Source organism: Pleurodeles waltl, chromosome 10, assembly GCF_031143425.1.
Source record: "Pleurodeles waltl isolate 20211129_DDA chromosome 10, aPleWal1.hap1.20221129, whole genome shotgun sequence".
NCBI classification, from domain to species: Eukaryota; Metazoa; Chordata; class Amphibia; order Caudata; family Salamandridae; genus Pleurodeles; species Pleurodeles waltl.
Window position 1 is genome coordinate 19,809,134 of NC_090449.1, and position 19,992 is coordinate 19,829,125.

Below are 19,992 nucleotides of genomic sequence, written 5' to 3' on the forward strand. Positions count from 1 at the left end.
TATCCTCTGGTGGGTTCTGATTAAAGTATTGCCATAGCAGCCCTCCAAACTCTTTTCTGATTTACAGAAGATTTCCTTTCATCCACACTCTCCTCCAAGATGGAGTATGGATGTGAACTGGAGATGGTGGGTACCCGGAGTGAAGATGGAACGGGCCTGTTTTGCTCAAGCCTTGGCGTGTGTTGGGTATGGAGGTCATCATCATACCCTACCAGCCTGGCCTCAGTTTTTTGTGGTTGGTAGTACTAGTTAGAATAGCTGGAAGATAGTGAATAGAGAAAACTTACTTCTAGTGGAGCAATACATCAATAGAATTGTAAAGGGCCTGGATCAGACCCATGGCAAGATCAGTAAAAGGAAGCCAGAAGAAAAGCTTTGGGGCAAATTATGAGATTAGTGATTGGGTAGTACTAAAGGAATATGAACAGACGGAAGGGATCTTGCATGAATTGCCTTTATATCTGTGAGCTCAACTTAATTCACACGTTTCAGCCTTACAGTTTAATAGTTCAAGTCTTTACATTGTGCTTCTTCAAATGATACTAATTTGCTTTTTTCTCCCTTCTCTGCAGCCCCCAAGGAAAAGCTTTTCGGTCCAAAGTTGAACTTATTGCATACTTCCAAAAGGTAGGAGACACAACGCTCGACCCTAATGATTTTGACTTCACTGTCACTGGGCGAGGCAGCCCTTCCCGACGAGAGCAGAAACCTCCCAAAAGAGTAAAAACTCCAAAAGCTACTGCCTCTGGTCGTGGGAGGGGAAGACCAAAAGGGAGTGTGAAAGCCAAGCCGAAGATCACATCAGAAGGTGTTCAAGTAAAACGAGTTATTGAAAAAAGCCCGGGGAAGCTGCTGGTCAAAATGTCATCGACTGGTGAAGAGGAAGGTGCCACCACTTCTGAGCAGGTTCTGGTAATCAAGCGACCAGGAAGAAAAAGGAAATCTGAATCTAGCGACCAAGCATCTCCCAAGAAGAGGGGCAGAAAGCCAGGTAGTACACATGCTGTAATGGTGGCTGCTGTGGCGGCTGCAACAGTAGCCACTACAACAGCCACAGCTGTAGTAGAAGCTGCAACAAAGAAGGCAGTGAAAGAGTCAGCTAGCCAGCCTATCCATGAGACTGTGCTGCCCATCAAAAAACGCAAAACCCGTGAGACAGTCAGCATAGAGGTAAAGGAGACTCCAACGTCGGAGAGTTCCATAGCAGTGGAGGAGAACAGCAACAAAGGACAGAAGTCCTCCAAGAGCCCAATTCGGAAAAGTAAAGAAGGGAGCCCAAAAGGAAGGAGTGGCACAAAGGAGCATCACCACCATCACCACCACCACCACCATCACCACCACCATCACCACTCTGAGGCCAAGGGTACCGGGCCCAACCCAGAGAGCTCAACGGACGAACGAAGTGTTGATGAGCCTCAGGACCTAAGCAGCAAAGCTTGCAGAGATGATAAGCTGCCGAAATTTGGCCCAGAAAGTGACAGCCGCTCGACAGAGACTGCAAAGCCTCAGCTGACAGACAAGTGCAAACCGCGCAGTGAAGGCGAGAGGAAAGACATTGTTTCTTCCAGCATGCCGAGGCCTGGCAGGGAGGAGCCAGTGGACACCAGGACGCCGGTGACAGAAAGAGTTAGCTGACTTTCAACAAGTGGATTAAGAAAACAAAAAGTGGAAAAAATCAAGGCAGCTGTTATCGTTTCTCTTTGTGAGTAGGGCTCTAACAAGGCTTCCCAAGACTGAGACATAGGAAAAGAAAATCATGTTTATCTTCTGTAACTTAGAGTTTCGTGGCTTCAGAATGGGGATATGGGTAGAAACTCTCAGCTGTTTCTTACAGTCAGTTAGGGTTGAAGTGGACACAGGCTTAGAGGTAGCTCAACACTGTCCTCTGGTGAACAAGCCCTTCCACCTTTTTCAAATATGTGTTCTTTCTGTATTATACTACTGACCCAGAACAGCTTTCTACCTGGCTTATTAGCTGCACCAAATCTCGTTTGCCCCTAGCCCTTTGGAGACTTGCAGAATCTGGGAATAGACACAGTGTGTTCCCATGACAGAAATGGCGTCCTCTGAGGTTGTTATATTTTTACTTTGTGGAAGGGAGAGGCAGGGAAAATTCTTCAGGGAAATGCATTCTGAGATTATTAATAGGGATTCACACGGCGTCCCATAACAATAATAGTTCATTTGTCTAAACGTGCTTCTTGACAACTGAAATAAGGAATGTGTCCTGATTTAAGAGAACAGGGAGTATTGGCAAACAATACAGCTTGGCTTTGGGTTACCTTTTAAACAAATTCTGATTTTCTCACCAGGAGAGAAGGAAAAGCTCATGGGCACACCCACAAGCTATGTAAAAATATAATTGTAAACCCTTTGGGCATTCTAAAATGATGTATTTTAGTTTCAGAAAAATTGCAGCAGAGAGGAGGAGGGGGCAGTGTTCTTCCAATTCTTGTTTTTAATGTAAGTAACTTTCCAGTATAACCATTTTGCACTATTGTCCATTTGCATACATACAACACAGTTAACATTGTATTCCCAGAGAGACTCTCTCCGTTACAGAAATAGCTTAGGGATAGTGGGAGAGAGTGCAGGGGTATATCTGCGCTTGTTTTAAAGTGGGAATACTTCTGCATGAGTCCAATGAAGCCCCGAAACTCTAAGCTGACGTTTAAGAACTTTTCTCCTCAGTGATGTTGTGATCATTGCTGATGTTCCTGTAGAAGACCTCATGTTTGATTTTGCTTGAGCAGCAAGCAAACATGTTTTCTGGCACTTTGCAGCAATATACTTATGGCCCTGTGCTGTGTCCTGGTCCAGTGTGTAGAGTACAAGACACCTCCTTCCACTCAAGCAGTGCCCAACAAACTCCACTGTTTTAGAGGTCTACCACCACTCTCCAGGAACCTCTTTATGGGCCTAGTTGGTCTTGTCTGCCTTCTGGTCCCTTTTGCCAGGTTGCAGCCAGTGGGTGAGGGCTAAAGGCTGGGCTGCAGCTGACTGCATGTCTGCCACGGATAATACAACTAGTGTGGGAGCAGATCCTTCCCAGATGGAGCCTGTGCTTCTCCTCGCCCGCTTCTCCGTTTGCAGACAGCAATCCGAGGATAAACCCCATTCTAAGGATGTAGTGTTTAGCCTGAATCAGTCTGCACTGGTGGGAGGAGTGGGGCCTCATGTTTTATTTTGGCTTGTGCTCTTCACCCTGTGCTTTGAAATGATTTCTGCCTGCACCTCGCCATTTCTTTGATAGAAAAATAAACCATTGTCTGTGTTTACAGAGATGTCTTTAGCTCACGCACAGTACATCTGCTGAGGAATATAAAGCACCTTACTTAAAGCAGCAAAAAACAAGGTGGACTGCCCTGTCCACCAGCACGCACAGGCTCTCTCAGCTGCTGCACGCCACTGTCAAAGTTGTGTAGTCTCTGTAGTGTGCAGTTCCAAGGCTCCCTTCCCTACAGCTTAAAGATGTTTATTTCCTATTTCTGCACTTTCCTTTAGGTACTGGAAGTCTCTCCATCATGTTTTTGTCTTCTCTTTTGCTCTCTCCCCTGACGATTGGTACCATGTTTTAACACTGCACTGTAACATTATGCTATACAGCACAAGTCCCTAGTAGAACTTCCGTTTGACTGTTCTCGTGTTTCGTCTTAAAATAACTGGATTCCTTCACGATTCTGCATGGCGATCACTGCTTAACATCCGCTCGTACAGTATACTGTGGCCCACACTCTAGTTGATAGAGAGAAGGTTGATTTAGGCTGTCCTCAGCCAGACGGGTATTACTAGTGTAACTTCTGGTTCCATCTCCTAGTCTGTCATCACATCCATATAGTTAAATGGTTGGTATCTAGAACAAAGAAAGCGTAGACGTTATATTCTGCAAAAATGCGAGATATCTGTCATTGTTTAACGGACTAAATGGATGAGGAGCAGCAAAATCCCCTTGATAAATAGGCAGTTCACTGCTAGGATTGGTAGCATTTAAAGATGTGGTCAGGTTCACCTTTGGTGCCCTAGAGACTTAGCGTAGGCGTTACACAAACACTCAATCTGCATCAATTCAACACAATTCAGGGAGACCATTATACGTGAACTTTAATTCTGTTTCCACTCGTACTTTTGTGCACTTGGAAGAATGTTGAGATTGAAATCAGCTCATCCTCTATCTTGATTCTGCTAGCACCGTTTAGGTCATGTTTTTTACCCCAGCTACTAAAAAGGGAAATGATTGTAAGGTGGCTTAGTTGAATTTACTTGGCAATCTGTCAGATGCTCTCGTGTTACCCATCTTCAAAGAATGAAAAGCTAACTAGGAGGTATTGATTAAACAAGAAATCAGTTTGAGTTAAAGCTAGAAGTGATAGGTGGGAAGAGTGGTCACCTACTGTGCAGAAGTATCTTTCTCAACTTCCAGCAGTCTCTCTGTCCTTACAGATTGATTCCAGACAACCTGTTTCACGTTTCTTTGTGCTATAGTCACGTGATCAAATGCATTAAAATGCCTTATTTAAAAGACCAATACGAAAGGCGGTGCTTCAGTTGAGACCATCCTGATCACTAGTATAAGCCAAAAAACCTTCAGAACTACGGGCTGGGAGGTTAAACATTTCCATCCATTTGTCCTTTTGACATCTTACAAAGTCCCTACCTCTTCTTCGTGTGCCACAATCTGAGCTCCTACAACCCCACTGACCGCCGAGCCTTCTGTGGCACCTCAACCAAATAGCATCTGACTTCCTTGTTTTTGTTTCTTGTGGAATTCATTTACTCAGAATTTTATGTATGGGAGTATTTAGACTTTGTAAATGTGGAATGATCTTTATAGTTACAAGGATATCATTTCTTGAGTTTCTTTACAAAGGAAAAAACTGAGTTAAAACTGTGAATGCAGTTTTTCCTTTAGTCCATATAGTTCCTACTGCCACAAATAGAACAAGTGTTTCGGAACCTCCTTCAACGCTCACTGATAAAGTGAAGTACATTGTCTCATTCGCAGTAATTGTTTATGAGAGCTCACTGATCCCCTCTTTCTTTAAAAAGAAGACCCTAGGTGCTTGTTTAGGACAAGAAGGCAACAACAAAGCCGAGCTGGTAACTTCAGGAGCTATTCCAAGCAGCTTTGTAAGCACTTATATTTATTTTCTTCCCATGTGTTGGTCTCTGCACAGTTGAATACCGTTCGATTTCCACTGCACAAGAGCACTTATTTTCTAAGAGACAACACTTGTGAAATACAGAAGTATTCATGCCTCACCGTGTGATTCACCAGAAAGATTGTTTTCAAATCGTGTGACTTTAGATATACATGCTCTGCATACTCCTGCGATCTAGTGTTGGACTGAGATGTTTGCAACTTGTTTTTTTTTCAAATTCATAAGGTATGGTGTGACTCCTCACTTAGTAATGTGAATGGGCGCCGGTTCTTTTAAATTGTTTTTCTCCGCCATCAGATTCAGAGATGTATCGCCATTGCTCACGGACTCGATGCTGAACGTTTGTGCTCAGGGTCCATGGTGGTTCGTTCCTCTTCTCCTTTGATGTAATTCAGAGACAGTCACCGAGGTCCGGGTCTCTGACTTTGTGTGCCCTGCTCTCGGGGCCTATACCTTCCTTACTGACTCCGGGTGAATGGAGAAGCGTTGCAAATGAAGACACCCTTCAAGAAATACCCTCAGTGCCACACAACAATTCCTGGGCCGATCTTTACAGCATCATTAACCTCTGCCTCTAGCCAGAGCATGACAACACTGTTACACCTTCAGTTTGTTTTTCAGATGCAAGAAGAACCTTCATCAATAGAATGACAAATGGTGGGTCCACACCAACATACACTCATTGATGGATAAAACGCTGGACACCTTCAGCGAAATTGGACCCGCTTGGTGGAGAGGAGGAGGAAGACACTGAGTATTCAGGCCAGCCCAGCAGCCCAACTCAAGTCTTTAACTCCAACTCATTCGAGCTGGAGAAAGAAGGAAGAAGTGGTGAAAGAATATTTATCTTCCACCAACCTGTACCAAGTCCACACCAAGATTCATGAGCACAGTCAAAACCCAAATTCACAAAATACACAAAAGACAACATGTTATGCAAGAGCACTGTCCCAGGGGCGTCGGGCATCAAGTCCTGTGTGTAAATCATCACAGCATCCAGGTTTCCATAACCATCCATCACTGGTTGGACCCGAGGCAAGGTGCTTCACCAAGAGACTTCACCTCCATCAGTCTTCGAGTCCAAAGAGACATCTTGGCGGTAAGACGCCCAAGCATATGTCGAAGTGAAAGGCTTCACCAGTGCCTCCGCCCCAGTCAACGCTGAAACCAGCATGGGTCCTGACACCACCATCCAGCTTCAACTTGAACTTAACATAAGGTGGATTGTTATTCAACCGCTCCCTGGCAATATCTCAGCTACCCCCAGGCAGTCTTCGCGCAAGTAAAAGAGGCGCGCCTTTGAAGACACCCCACTGCCGGATGCCCGTCCACAGCCTGTGCCCATTAAAAGGCTCAAGGACAAGGCTACCAGCTCTCCACCTACGCCTACAACCACTTTTCCACCTCCTTCACTTCCTCCAAGCTCCCCACATAGGTCACTGCAGTCTTTTTCAGAGACAGGCAGCCAAACTCCCTATTCCCCACTTGAAGACTTCAAAGCCCCTGTCTATCCACATCGCAAAGACAACCCATGGGAGGATTACAACATGGAACCCCCGGAGACCCAGACCATGAGCACACCCAGTGGGAGGAGACGGAACAGGGATGTGTCTCCTGGGGTTGCCAGGTTACATATTTGTCCACTTCAGAAGTGCCTTTCGACACAATGGTCATAAGTGTAGGGTCACTGGGAAGATCTAGTGTTAATGTTGGCCGGCACCCATTACTCTCGCAGTCATGGAGCAACAATAAATTGTTACAGGGCAGGCCCTTTCTCATCCGCAGTCTGCGAGTCATGATTACCAGAGATGCCTCACTTACCAGATGGGGAGCACATCTCCAAGATATTTGATCGCCTCGCCACATCAGTCACCTACAACTTCTAGCCATCCAGCTAGCCCTCAAAGTGCCCTTCCAAGACATTCAGAGCAAAGTAGACCTTATAGGAAGAGACAGCATGACCACCATGAACTAGCATGATAGCACACACCCGCCTCAGCTCTCCACACTGTTGCAGCGCATTAGCAAATCACCATTGGGTGCACATTCTAGGGGAGTGCCTCCCTGGAGCAGAAAATTAGTTTGCAGACCAGCTCAGCAGGATGCATCAGCAAGTTCACAAGTGTGGACTCCACCTGCAAGCCCTATGTAATTCTGGCTGTGGGGTTTCCCCAACGTATACCTATTCGCCTTCAGATTTCCACACCCTCATTACATGGGCAACTTCTCTTGTACGTAGTCAGGAAGCATTGGTAAACATCCCTCATCCTGGTGGCTCTCACATGGGCCAGACAGCCCTGGCTGTCCCCTATGAGAAGCTCCACTACAGGCTGGACCTTCTCACTCAGATCCAAGGCATAATTAGGCACCCGGACACCAGGTAGATCAATTTAGCAATATGGCTCCTGAAGCCCTTGAGTCTGGTACCTTGGTCTACCACAGGAATGCATGGTCTCCTAAGGAAGCTCTAAGACCCAGTATGCGCACTTGTATGCTGCTTAGTGAAAAGTTTTGTCCATTATTGCATTTCAAAGCGCATAGACCGCCTTAGGCCTGTGGTCCAGGACATTGTCTGATATCTCCTTCACCTACAAAAGTCAGGCCTTACCTACACCTCTTTACGCCTTCACTTGGCCGTTGATGTAACATACATGCAGAGTACAGAACATTTTCACTATTCAGGATCCCTTTTGCCAAGACTTTTACTTAGGGAATCAAAAGGTTCATTCCCAAAAAAGTTTCCAACTGTCCTGATCTGGAACCTTAATGTGGTACTCACTAGACTTATGGACCCTCCCTTTGAACTAGTGCGCACATGCCCCCTACAGTTGCTTTCATGGATTCATGGAAGGTCGCTTTTCTGTTTGCTATTTCCTTAAGGAGCATTATCAAGCTACAGACCCTAATACTAGAATTTCACAATCATAGGGTCGTTCTTAGGCCTAATCCCAAGTTTTATCCAAAGTTATATCTCCTTTTTGCCTTAACCAGACTAAAGAGCTTCCCGTTTTCTTTACCCCAGCTGACTTGGTAGCCGAGAGGGCTTTACACAGACTTGATGTTAAACTCACCATCATGACTAAAGGACCAAACCATTTCTCAAGATTAGTCAACTCTTTGTTGCTTTTGCTAAATCTCACAAGAGCTATCCTATATCAAAATCTGGCATAACCAAGTGGATTATCAAGTTCACCCAGACCTGCCACATCAAAGCAAAGAGAACCTTGCCTCCCCGCCAAGGCCAAATTCCACCCGATAAGGGGAGCCATTTTGGCTTTCCTGTGGAAGGACCCTATAGCTGATATTAGAAAGGCAGCTACACGGTCAACTCCACACACTTTCACTAAAGACTGTTGTATGGAAGTCCTAGCATGCTATCAAGCGTTAGTTGGCCAAACCGTTTTAAGGACTTTGTTTCAAACATCTGCACCATCCACTGGTCAACCACTGCTTTACCATATATGCATAGCAGGTTTATCTGCTGCCACACATGCAAACAGAATATGTTACCATGTATGCATCTCTTTGTGGCAAGTAGTGTTCACCCGCTACCACGGGAAGCCAGTGTTTGTTTCAGATATTTTTCTCACTTTTTTTTAACCCTAATTACTTGTACACAACAGAATTCATGTTAACCATACCGTCTCTACTTAATGCTCCACATGTAGGCTCACCCACTGTGCAAAGAGCAATCTAACAATAAAACCGGTCCCCAAGAACATTATTAATTAAGGAAGAAGTCAGACCATACATCAGGACTCAAAAAATTCTGAAAAGAAAAGTAATTTGCAAACATCTGAATCCAACACTAGATGGCAGGAGCATGCAGAGCATGTGAATCTACAAAAGCACACACCCCATATAGATGCTTGCAGAATAATTAATGTATTCCTTTGTCATCAAAACCCTTGAAAATGGTCATACTTTACGTTAGTACCGCTATATCCAGTTTCTGGGTTTCATTTAGCTACAAGTTGACTCTCGTATGATGATCTTGTTGTTTGTGACTCCATGAGAAACCCCTCACCCCCCCAAATTGTCTTCTGATGCTTCTGTTTCAAAATATCAATTTCCAATGTACAAGTTCCTTTGTGTGACTCAGTTTTATTGACTCCACGTCTGCAAAGAGGCACACAATTCACTCTTGTTATTCTTATTGCACCTGAGGTAGTTTTCAGCAGCAGCTTTAGAAGTTTGAAGCAAATGAGGGCAATCATGTAGGTCTGGTACTCAGATTAATTTTTTATTTTCTTTGAGCTCTGGCTTTTTAGTGAAACTCTGAAAACACATTTATTGGGACCATTACATTTATTCAACCACGCTTTTTAATGCGATGGTACGAATAGCGCACACATTATCAAGGGGACATGCAGTTCAAGAATAGGCACTTTTTTCCCCCCCTATCTTGGTGCTCCTCAAGTAGTTGAACTAGAATAAGATCACTGTTGAGCCTGGCTGAGATTCTGATATCAAATCAATATTAAAGTTGTTCAGTTTACGCTGAAACATTACTTTTGTAGCAGACCCTTGCTGCTTTGTAAAGAGGGATTGTTCATATTTTGATAAGTGGAGCTACAAATGGAGTAGCTACGCAAGTACAAAATGTTCAGAGCTGCCTTTTCACAATAGAGAGGCACTGTGAAACTTACTTGAACTGTAATTTGCTTTCCCATTTAATCACGTTCAGCAGAGGAGTTTAAACAATATATTATATTTCTTCCTCAGCTTTATGCCTTTAGGGAAAGCTGTCAGAATACCTGTTAGCAGCAGGCACTGAAGTGCATAAAGAAAAATATGGGAACTGTGGTCCTGAGTGCAGTGAGGCTGGGTCAGTAAGTGGGAGGGCGGGCTCAAACACATGACTTAATCAAATAAAATATTCTGTAACAATTCTGTTGCCTTTCACCTTCAGGGAACTGCCTATAAAGTAGCACAGACACCTCCAAAGAAAAATAAATGCTATTTAAATTAATTGGTCCGAAATGTACTCTCTCACGTTATGAAACTTCACCTGATTAGTGTGATCACTGGAGAGGTGTGTGTGTGTGTGTGTGTGTGTGTATATATATATATGTATATATATATATATGTATATATGTGTATATGTATATATATATATATATATATATATATATATATATATATAAAAAATATCATGGAATACAATCCTGGTTAGTGGTGCAGTGGGGATTAGTGACTTGTCTATTTAAAGTGCTATGAGGTCCCACTTGGTGACAAAATCCACTGTGACTACATATCATTGTTTTAAAGTTGAATTAAATATAGGATAGGCTGCTCAAAAAGATTTCGTTTTTAAGACAAAACAAGCGCTTTCAAGGTACATAATTTAGTAATACGCAATCACATCGTACCTAGTGTAGTTTATATATATATATATATAAAACTGTCCATTAAAATGACGCACTCCAGAACTTAGCTGATAATAATTGCATAATCTCTCAAAACTGATAAATCTTTGTCACCATGAGTCACCATACAGTGAAAGCCTTGACTGGCTTCCAAGCAGCCTTCTTCCTTTACATTTCTTTCTGGAAAAAGGCACCCTAGGGAGAAGACTTGTTTCTCCTTTAGCTCTTTGTCACTCACTCAGCTTCACAGCACAAGGCCCCACTCCCTTTGCTTTCGTCCGGTGGCATCTCAAGGTTGCCATTAACTGTCCAGGGACCGTTATTTCTTAACAGAAAAGTATAGAAACTGTTTTTTTTTTAATAAACTAAAAAGTATGGGCATGACGTTCCCATACATCCTGTCCTCTTCAACCTCTGGTTAGCAGAGGGCGTGTCCAATTTGAAAAATAAAAAAGCTGTCCAAACCCTTAAGACAGGCCTTTGCATGCACTTAACACTTTCCTTGGCAGATACCTTTCTATAGAGAAGTGCCACTTTGTGTGATTGATTACAAGAAAGGATTTCTCCCCCCTATCTTATGTCACAAGAAAGACTTTTTTTATGATCTGGAAAAAGAAAAACATCTTTACCCCATAATTTTGCTATTTGTGTTGTGAAAGTCATGGCGGTCACATTGTTTCTTACTATGCTGCATCACCTCAATCACATTGGCTAAATTGAGAATCTGACATTCGACCTGTGTTGGGCTTACTAAAAGTGATAAGGATAATTTTCTGGTTTCAAGTAAGGGACCCTTAGCTGGAAGAAAGTAGCACCAAGGGCCACCAGTAGCCTTTATTGATCCTGGTACATCCGGCAATAATGTAATGGGGAACTAATGGTGGTACTTAAAGTGGAGCCAAAAGCCTTGCTTTTACAGAGTACGATAAGCTTAAGATTCCAGAACTGTATCCGTGATGGAAGCTGGCTCACCAGATTTAAGCTAAGCTGATTGGTTCAGGCAAGCATTCAGGTGTCCTATCATTACCGCACACATCTCTAATTTGAGAATAATCAAAAGAAACGTGTTTCACTCATGGTAAATCAGTAGAGAATGCTCTGAGTGCACAGGACATCCTCGTTATTTACATTCTCTTAATGCACCCTCAGTGCAGAGCTGGCAGCATCTTCCAATTTAAGATTTTCTTCATGATAGACACTGAGCTTAAATTGTACTCATGTTGATTTTTTTTCTCCAAAGAACACATAGACTGGTTCAGCCAAGAAAAAAACTATGTCGTCTATTAATTTCATAAGCGCAACGCCCGTGAGCAGTGGTTAGGGACAGTGCCTTGCCAAAAGGCCACCCCACAACCCACTTATTTAGGAGTTCAACTCCTAGTCTGTGCAATTGTTTGTTGACATATGACTGGCTCCAAGGCTCATAAAGGGTTACAGGTAAGGATCTATCATACATAAATTGCCCACAGTGCACACTGCACAAAGTGTAGGCATGACAGGAAGAATGTTAAAAGTCCACAGATGGAGCATACAAAATGGTTTAGATCCAAAGTTTTGTAAGTGCACCTTTTCCAGATGTGAGCGACACTGTGGGTTGAATGATTCTAAATGAATCAACTTTCAGCCAAAAGAACCCATCATGAAGAATGGGCAGCACCTGTATGAGTCAGAAGGGACAGGGGTAAAGGAAGAATGTTTACAGTCCACAAGAAACAAAAGCCTTCCCACCCCAAAGTTGGGTTTTCTTTTATGTCACATTTTTTTGTGCCAGGTATTTCCTTGGGCCAGCCATGACCATGGAGTTACTGCTTTTGGCCAAGTGTGTGACTTATTGCTAATTTGCCTGTTGGCCCATCTAGTTCACAGTTCACTTTACGGTTAAGAATACCTGAAGGCGCTATAGACCCTCTACCTGATGTTGGGGTAATATGACATTGTAAAATAATGCCTACTCATTGATCACCCCAGGCCACTCCGCATTGCATCAGCAGCCGCTGTAATCAAGCTTTTCCCCTGAGACTGTGTACTTGTAGTCCTCCCACTTTCATCCCACTGGTGTATCCATTTTGGCAAGTTCCTCAAAATAAGCGAGGATTCTGACGGAGCTAAAGATGTAAGGGAAAAAGCAAGTTACTGCCTGTTCCTCATCTGTAGACTGATAACCAGTGCACTCTTGGCTTGATAGCCGTTCTTCAAGACTGGTGAGGCTTTTCTGCTGAGTGACACTGCAGCTGCATTCCATCCAGAGGTTCTGAAACAGGGCTCTTGGTAACTGGAGGCATCTTGTTGCTAGACATGTCAGAATTGTTTGCAAGGGCCTAAGTCAAAAATTTCATGAGGCGCTCCTGCTGCACAAGCACATGTTTGTAAGTTTTTTAAAGTATAACTTCCAAACAAAAAGAAATCACTCAACTCCAGCATCTGGCACCATCCAGTGATATGGCCATGTTAATTCCCTCATCACTAAGGGCCATATGTACAAACACTTTTTCCCATAGACACAGAATGGATCAAAACCTTTGCTACATCTGGCCCCTAAGAAACGTAACAGGCTTCCTTCAAAATCTGTAAAAATGTTTTGCAGAATGAGCATGAAGCCGTGGAAAAAGCCATGTGACGTCCCTCAAACACGTTGCTGTATTGTGGAGGTTTTAGTCCATTGCTTAGCTATTGTGAGATGTCTTGTGGTCAGTAGAGCAGTGGTATTGCATTTATGTTGTGTCTCCTTTCACCAGTTTGGCTTCCAAACCAAGAGCAGAGGAACCCGTTATCTTATTGTCGTGGACTGCTTAGTGATCGCAGAATCGGCCCTCCTGGCCTCCCAAGAGATCTGGGTTGGGTTTTGGCAGCGCAGTCCCTCCTTTGGCACTCCCTTGGGTTTCCGACTCTTCTCTGGCACAGTTGATCTTCACTGTCCACGTGGATGTCCCCGCTGGCATGTTTCTGCCTGTGCCTGAGGCCACGCAAAGCACTGCAGTCAGCCGAGATTACTCCGAGCCTTTTTGCACTAGAGAGCACAGACATATAGTAATAAATAGATGGTTGGATACAAGACTGTGAATACTTATGTAACAAAAAAGCTTCCTCCTAATTGTTCTGCTTATTCATAAAAAATAGGCTTTTTTTTTTTTTACCAGTAACTGCCTGTCTAACTTTTGCACCCCACAGTCTGTTTGCTGTTCAACACTCCTGTTTGCTTCGGGTTTTTTTTGTGTTTGTTTTTTTTGTTTGTTTACCAATTGCCTTTTTGTGGTTGCTTTGTTGATTACTAGATGCTTGCTGCACAATTGATTTTACTTGGTAGTTTTAAGGGTTCGTTCTTTTGGGTACTTACAATATTTTTAACATAGTGATCTTCCAATTGCCAACAATCAAAAAACAAATGAAGCTGCTTCCCTTAGATGGTTAACTTACAAGTAAGGTAGGCTTGCCAAATCTCCACTGTCCCCACTTCATTGTGGGCACTATGAGTGCAACGCATAAAGACATAAAATTGGGCAGCTTAATCAATTTAGCTGTGGCGAGCAAAAAAAGATGGAGAAGACATACCTACACAAAGATGTCTGCCTTCCTGAGACTTTATTGCGCAAATGGAGCACGGATGTTTCATTAGGACTCCTTACATGGAACCTAACGATTCTTACCGTTGTAAGTCTATAGTGCATCTGCACACTGTCACTTCATACAGAGAATGTTGAAGCCTGGAAATGACAGTTTTTGTAAAATAGGAAAATGAATATGTAAGTGGACCTTTTGTTCCATGCAATAGATACTCATGATTTATATATTGCTTCCTTTGTTATTTGCAGATGCTCCATGTCATTGTGCACGAGATCCTTTTCATCTCTCTCCTGCTGCATGGTAATTTTTGGCTCATTCCCATGATTCCTTCCCCCATGAGAAGCAGGGGCTCAGTGCAGGTGGAGCACTTAACTAACTTTCCCACTCAGGAAGATCTGAGAAGGCATCTCCAGAGGAAAGCATTTTAGCATGTGTGAGATCTTGGTTCTACACTGAGACAACTTGTATTTCCCCTGTTCCTATATTCTCTTTATGAGTCTCCTGATATATAGTCCCTTAGTCTCAGGACAGTCCCCTTGTTGGAAATTTCTTCAAGGTGACCTTTGGGGACAAGATCTAAGAAGCCTTTCCTTGCCCTTGGATTACACTGTGTTGTTTGTTAGCCTTGATAGAGAGTGTTTCCGAATCAAACCATGTGTCTGTGCCTTCGTAGCTAGCAGAATACTTAGTGGGGCAACGTCGTTGTACGTAGAAATTTTGGTATGTTCCTATAAATAGACAAAACATCTGTTTAGTCTCTGAGCATGAGCACTGAGCCTGCAGAGAATCCTTTTGTTTCGTTTTTTTTACTCTTACTATTTCTTGCGGACACCTAAGAGGTGGACCCCTGGTTGGTATATCTCAAGTGACCACTGCTGTTCGAGAGAGCAGCTTTTCGTACAAGCACCTTTTTGTGAGGGGAGGGAGAGGGTTGCATATTTGCAGTTTATTTCTCATTTTTCATAATCTAGAGACATTGCTAGGTGAAAAGGAACTGTCTAATTCCCTGTGCACACAACCACAGATGACAATTTTGCACATTTATTGTAAAACTTTGTGTTGCACCATGGTCTGGAATGTGGCAGCCTCCCCGAAGTGATTGTGTCTGACCTCCTTCCCATGTTTGCACTGGTGTCTACGTGTCCCACCCCCGATGTGTTTACTAACCTTTCTTTAAAGCCGTATCTGGGGGTGATGGGGGTGAGGCCAACTCAGTCATTGAATGAACTGTTGGATTCCGTGGCCGAAATTAAATAAATGCCAATATTTTTATGAACTTCCATGAAGCATTAACCAGAAGAACATTGAGAAGAGGGGCCATCAAAATAACAGAGCAGTAGAACAAGGTTGTTTCACTACATCTGGAGGTGACAGAGTTTCATAGCCTGGGTCTTGGCAAACCTGTGAACGCTGTGAGAGTCGCCCTGATGGGCCTGAAGACGATGCTCCATGAAGGAATCAACCTTTAGACAACACTGCTTAGTAGTTCTGCCTTTCTCCAGTGTTTTTGTCAAGTGAACTTTACCTCCATTCTGGAACAACTGCCCACCAACACGTCGAGCAATCACAGGCCGCATTTTTGTTCAGGTTTAGTTGTTTGAAAAGAGCAGTAGGTTTTATGGTTTTTTTTTTTAAAGCACCGACTAGAGATCGTGAAAGAGTAAATACTTTTAATATATGTAAGTATGTATGTCTGTCGCAAAATAAAATAATTTGCTTTTAGCTCTACAGGAGCCTGGTGGAATTATACCTGTCGCTTCTTCACAATATCCCAATATCAGTAGTCTAGAACAGGGGGAATATGCCCTGCCAGTGGGGCCACATTTCTCTACAAACAGATCTGTGCTCTTTGTTCCCCAGTGCTTCTGGTTTTTTATATGTATATAATAAAGGCACATCTCGCGCCCCACACTGTGTGAAGGAAAGCTGGTGAGATACTGGGCTTTAGCATACGGGTCGAGGGGAGGGGTGGAAGGTTTCTGCATTGATTTTAGTTTTTGTGACTGCAGTATGTATATATGGAGTATTCATGATCTAGTGCTTGGGGGATTGAGAATGTATCCACCAATGCAGAGCCTTCATTTATGATACGTTCCTTGGAAAATACATAATTGGACTCCAACGGGAGATGTCACTGTCAGCCAAAGTCCTTTTATGTGGGAGAGCGGAGGGGATGTGGGCCACGGAGAAATCCTGAGTAATAAATGAGTGCTGCCCCTCTTCCCGAGGGGACAGAGTGTGTAAACCAGAATTAAAGACAATGTCCCTCTAGGTGAAAGTCTGTGCTTACCATATGCATTCACTTACACACACACACACTTCATTTATGCTTATATATATAAATAACATTCCTATTATAATAAACTCCTGGTGAATTGTTTTACGTATGTATCGTACACCATACACAACATCCTGCACAATGACAAGGAAGACTTTAAAGCTAGGAAAAACCATTTGACATAAAACAAATGCATACTTACCAATCAAAGTCAATGTACAATCATGAATTATGTTTTCATATATAATCATTCAGTGCTTGAAGATTGCGTAGCTCACTCTGTTGTCTATAGTCTACAGTACATATGTAAAATATTTCAACAGAGCGATCTGATTCCCAATTCTAATATTTCCAGTGAAGCTCCATTTGAACAAATTCAAGGCAATAATTTCCCTTCAGCCATATTTGAGAAAAAACAGTAAAGTTTAGCTTTATCGCTTTGTTTTATGTCGTGCCCAGTTCTGATGTGAACACCCATGTCCTGTAGATGTTTTTTCTGGTGTCAATTGCGTCAGGCTGGAGGGCTAGTGAGCCGCACACTTTCTCCGCGTATTGTTTCTTTCTACTGTGGTTTCATCTGAACCAATTACAACCTTTCTTTTCTCCAGCCCATCCATCGGAGACAGAAGACAGGCTGCATAGTCCATACTCAAAGAGGACTTTTAGAGTTTGGTGAATTGTCTCACAAAGATATTTTCACATTTAACGGGTACTTAAGTGCACAAGTACCGTCAGTGATTCACTGAGGGAGTTTGCCTTCATAAATGGATTTGCTCACCCTTAAAGTTTTACAAGTGTGAACATTTCTTGTGTGAGTAAGTCTGCTCACATGTCAGGTTGTTGGTATTTCAGGGTTGGGTGTGCTATCAGAGTACGTGGACCCTCACAAGCCTGCAGAGCATTGGGTACTCACAGATCTTAACAAGGCACATGTAGGCAAATCCAAGCTGTACCTCTGTCAGAGACGAATTAAGACTGTTGCCAGGCTGGAATGGATAGGGCAGAGCACAGGGAAAATAGAAAGAAAGCACAAAATAATTTAAAAGTGCAAATTCATTTTTGTGATTTTGCTACATCTCCATATGCTTACCTTCTTAGGCATATAAGTATTCCTGACAATCTACAATCACAACCGTCTCTGATTCCCAGAACTATCCCTGGAATTCCTTTTGAATTCCAAGAATGTAGAAAACCTGCACAGTCCATAGGTGTGAGCCTACACTTATTCATTTCCTCTCAGACTTTTTCTGAATGGAGCACATCTTGAATTGACAAGAACAGGTGTTTGCAATATAAGAAAGACTTCTAATGTTGTGGTTGTTACGCTTCAAGGGGCTGTATGCAGCCACGTAAGAGAATAATTGTGCACTTTCATAGGGACAGAGTGGCCTTGCTGCTATCTTGAGAGAGATGCCTTTGCAGCAACTGTGTAAGGCAAACAATAGATCCTTTGTAAAATACAATGCCTCGATTGGATGTCACAGCAATTTTGGTTCAAATATCGGTCTATTTCCATATTTTTTGAGGCCTTCTATTTCTTTTCTGAGTTTTCCAATGCCCTCACTCGAAATTGGTACGGATTCTTGGTGAATCTTTCAAACATAATTTGCTGAGGGTGTAGTATCCATTGGGAGTAAGTTATCTACCTTGGGTGACACTTGAACTGATGGATTCTGTATTCAGTCTGCATATTCTTTAGTGACCGTACTCATCTGCTGACACCAACCATACTGCAAATCAGACTCTGAAGAGGGGATCTAATACTCATAAAATCCAATTTTACCAAAGGCACTTAAAATGTATATTACCATTGTCAGGTCACTATTACATTTAATGTTTACTAAACCAACTTCCGTCTCATTAGTAAATTGCAGTATCTTTGCAGGTGTAGTTGAGGCATGTTTAGTTTGTATAATATCTCTTACAAGGTCCGAGAAACATTTGGCCATTCTATTTCAAACATTAGCTAGAAGATGCCAGCTGTAAGAGTAACGGTGATTTGTTACCTCCCTGTGCTGGGTGTTTTATTTATGTAAAGGTGGGTTTAAAACTGGATGTAGAAGGTCCTCCGAGTTTCCAAGGAAATGTTAAGTGAAGTAGCTGCATTGCTGACAACAACTCAAATTTGGAGAAGTGGCAAAAAAGAGAATATTGCTAAACTTTCAGTGGTTTGGCTGAATTCTTTTTAAGAGGGGCAGTCAGTGATTGCTGAAAGGTATTTTTGGAAGCTCTGCGGCCTCCTCTGTCACATGGTGTTGGGGCCTGCTTTTACTTGCTTCCGTCAGTGGTAACAGCCGCTTCTAAAACGGCCTTGCTTTAACCGATTGTAGTGATCACCATATGACCAAATATACAAGGACTGTTACTTCAATGTATGCTGAGTGCTTTCTCTGTACAGTTATGTTAACTATGCTGTTGGTTTTCTTTTCTAGTCTTCCTTTGCTTCCTCTAAGGTTATTTTGTATTCATAACGAAGTTCAATGATGGTCTTTTCAACTGTGGTGTCAAAATCTAAATATTTATGTGTAACTGATGATGAGGGGGAAAGGAAACGTTGATGAGTACTCTTAAATGTTTTATCTGAAGCTAGTATTGTTAAAAATGCAAAAAATGAAAATAATTATTCCAGAGAGAAATGCTTTGTGACTCTTTTCAAAAAATAAATAAAGGTGAAATCATGCCCATAAAATCTGATGAACAGTACCACCATCTTCTGTCATCTGGACCTGCCAGAAACAGAGACTTTCAAACATTTTAAGTGATCTTTCTGGTCCAGAAACGTCACAATAGTGGGGTTGCTTGGCAACTTGGTATTTTCCAAAATGCTATTGTTTTCTCACTGCACTTTTCCTGGTATCTCTTGGTGTGGATTATGAGAACCGTCTTGGGTTTATAGAAGAAATCTTTTGTCTTTGTCCATCATGACGATCTGTTGTCTTCATAGCCATGCAGAAGGGACCGATGTTCTGTGATGGTGGTGATAGCCATCCATGAAAGAAGAAGCCCATTTCGGTGTGAAGGACTGCTTTCTGTTAGCTTGAAATTTCCTCTGCACATCACTCATAACAAATAAAACAAAATAATCTGACAGTTGCTATACCCATTTAAAAGGAATGTGATTTTTCTTTTGTGTTGGCTGGCCTTGACCCCTTTTAGTTCCTCATTTTCCATGAAATTAAGCATCTCATTGACCGAATCCTTCTTACGAGATTCAACCATGGGACGGTAAATGCATAATGTCTAGGCCATGAATTTGCATGTGTATGATTTCTTGACAGCAAACCTGTGATCTATGGAGGATTGACTGGATGGCGGAGTAAGGTGTTCTGTGTGGAGTTAAAGCATATGTTGACTACGAACATGTTCCAGTTGACTACCTTCAAGCAGTAGCTAGAAGCGTTGAAATGGAGCGAGCGATCTATTTTATACACATAGAAGCATCTCATACACTCAACATCGAATACATCACAAGCTCAGTTTAAAAAAAAGAATATCCAATGATTGGAGCTGTTGTCATAAATTATTGTAGCAGTTACATTTGCAAAGAGTGAGCTAACCCCTCTGTTTGGCTGTCGGCTTTCAGAAAGGAGAGACTTTCAACTGTGGCCTACTGAAGAGGCTGGTG

The 19,992-nt window shown here is 42.6% G+C and overlaps 1 protein-coding gene across 2 annotated transcripts in view; it reads left to right on the forward strand.

Moving 5' to 3' along the window:
* The window catches only part of MECP2 (methyl-CpG binding protein 2), a 266,084-nt gene extending 246,629 nt beyond the window's left edge, over positions 1–19,455 (forward strand). For both annotated transcript variants that reach the window (XM_069209460.1, XM_069209458.1), the window contains exon 3: positions 573–19,455. In XM_069209460.1, the coding sequence (XP_069065561.1) occupies positions 573–1,635 (1,063 nt within the window). In that variant the 3' untranslated portion in view covers positions 1,636–19,455. The remainder of the gene's footprint in view (positions 1–572) is intronic.
* Positions 19,456–19,992: the final 537 nt, after the last annotated feature.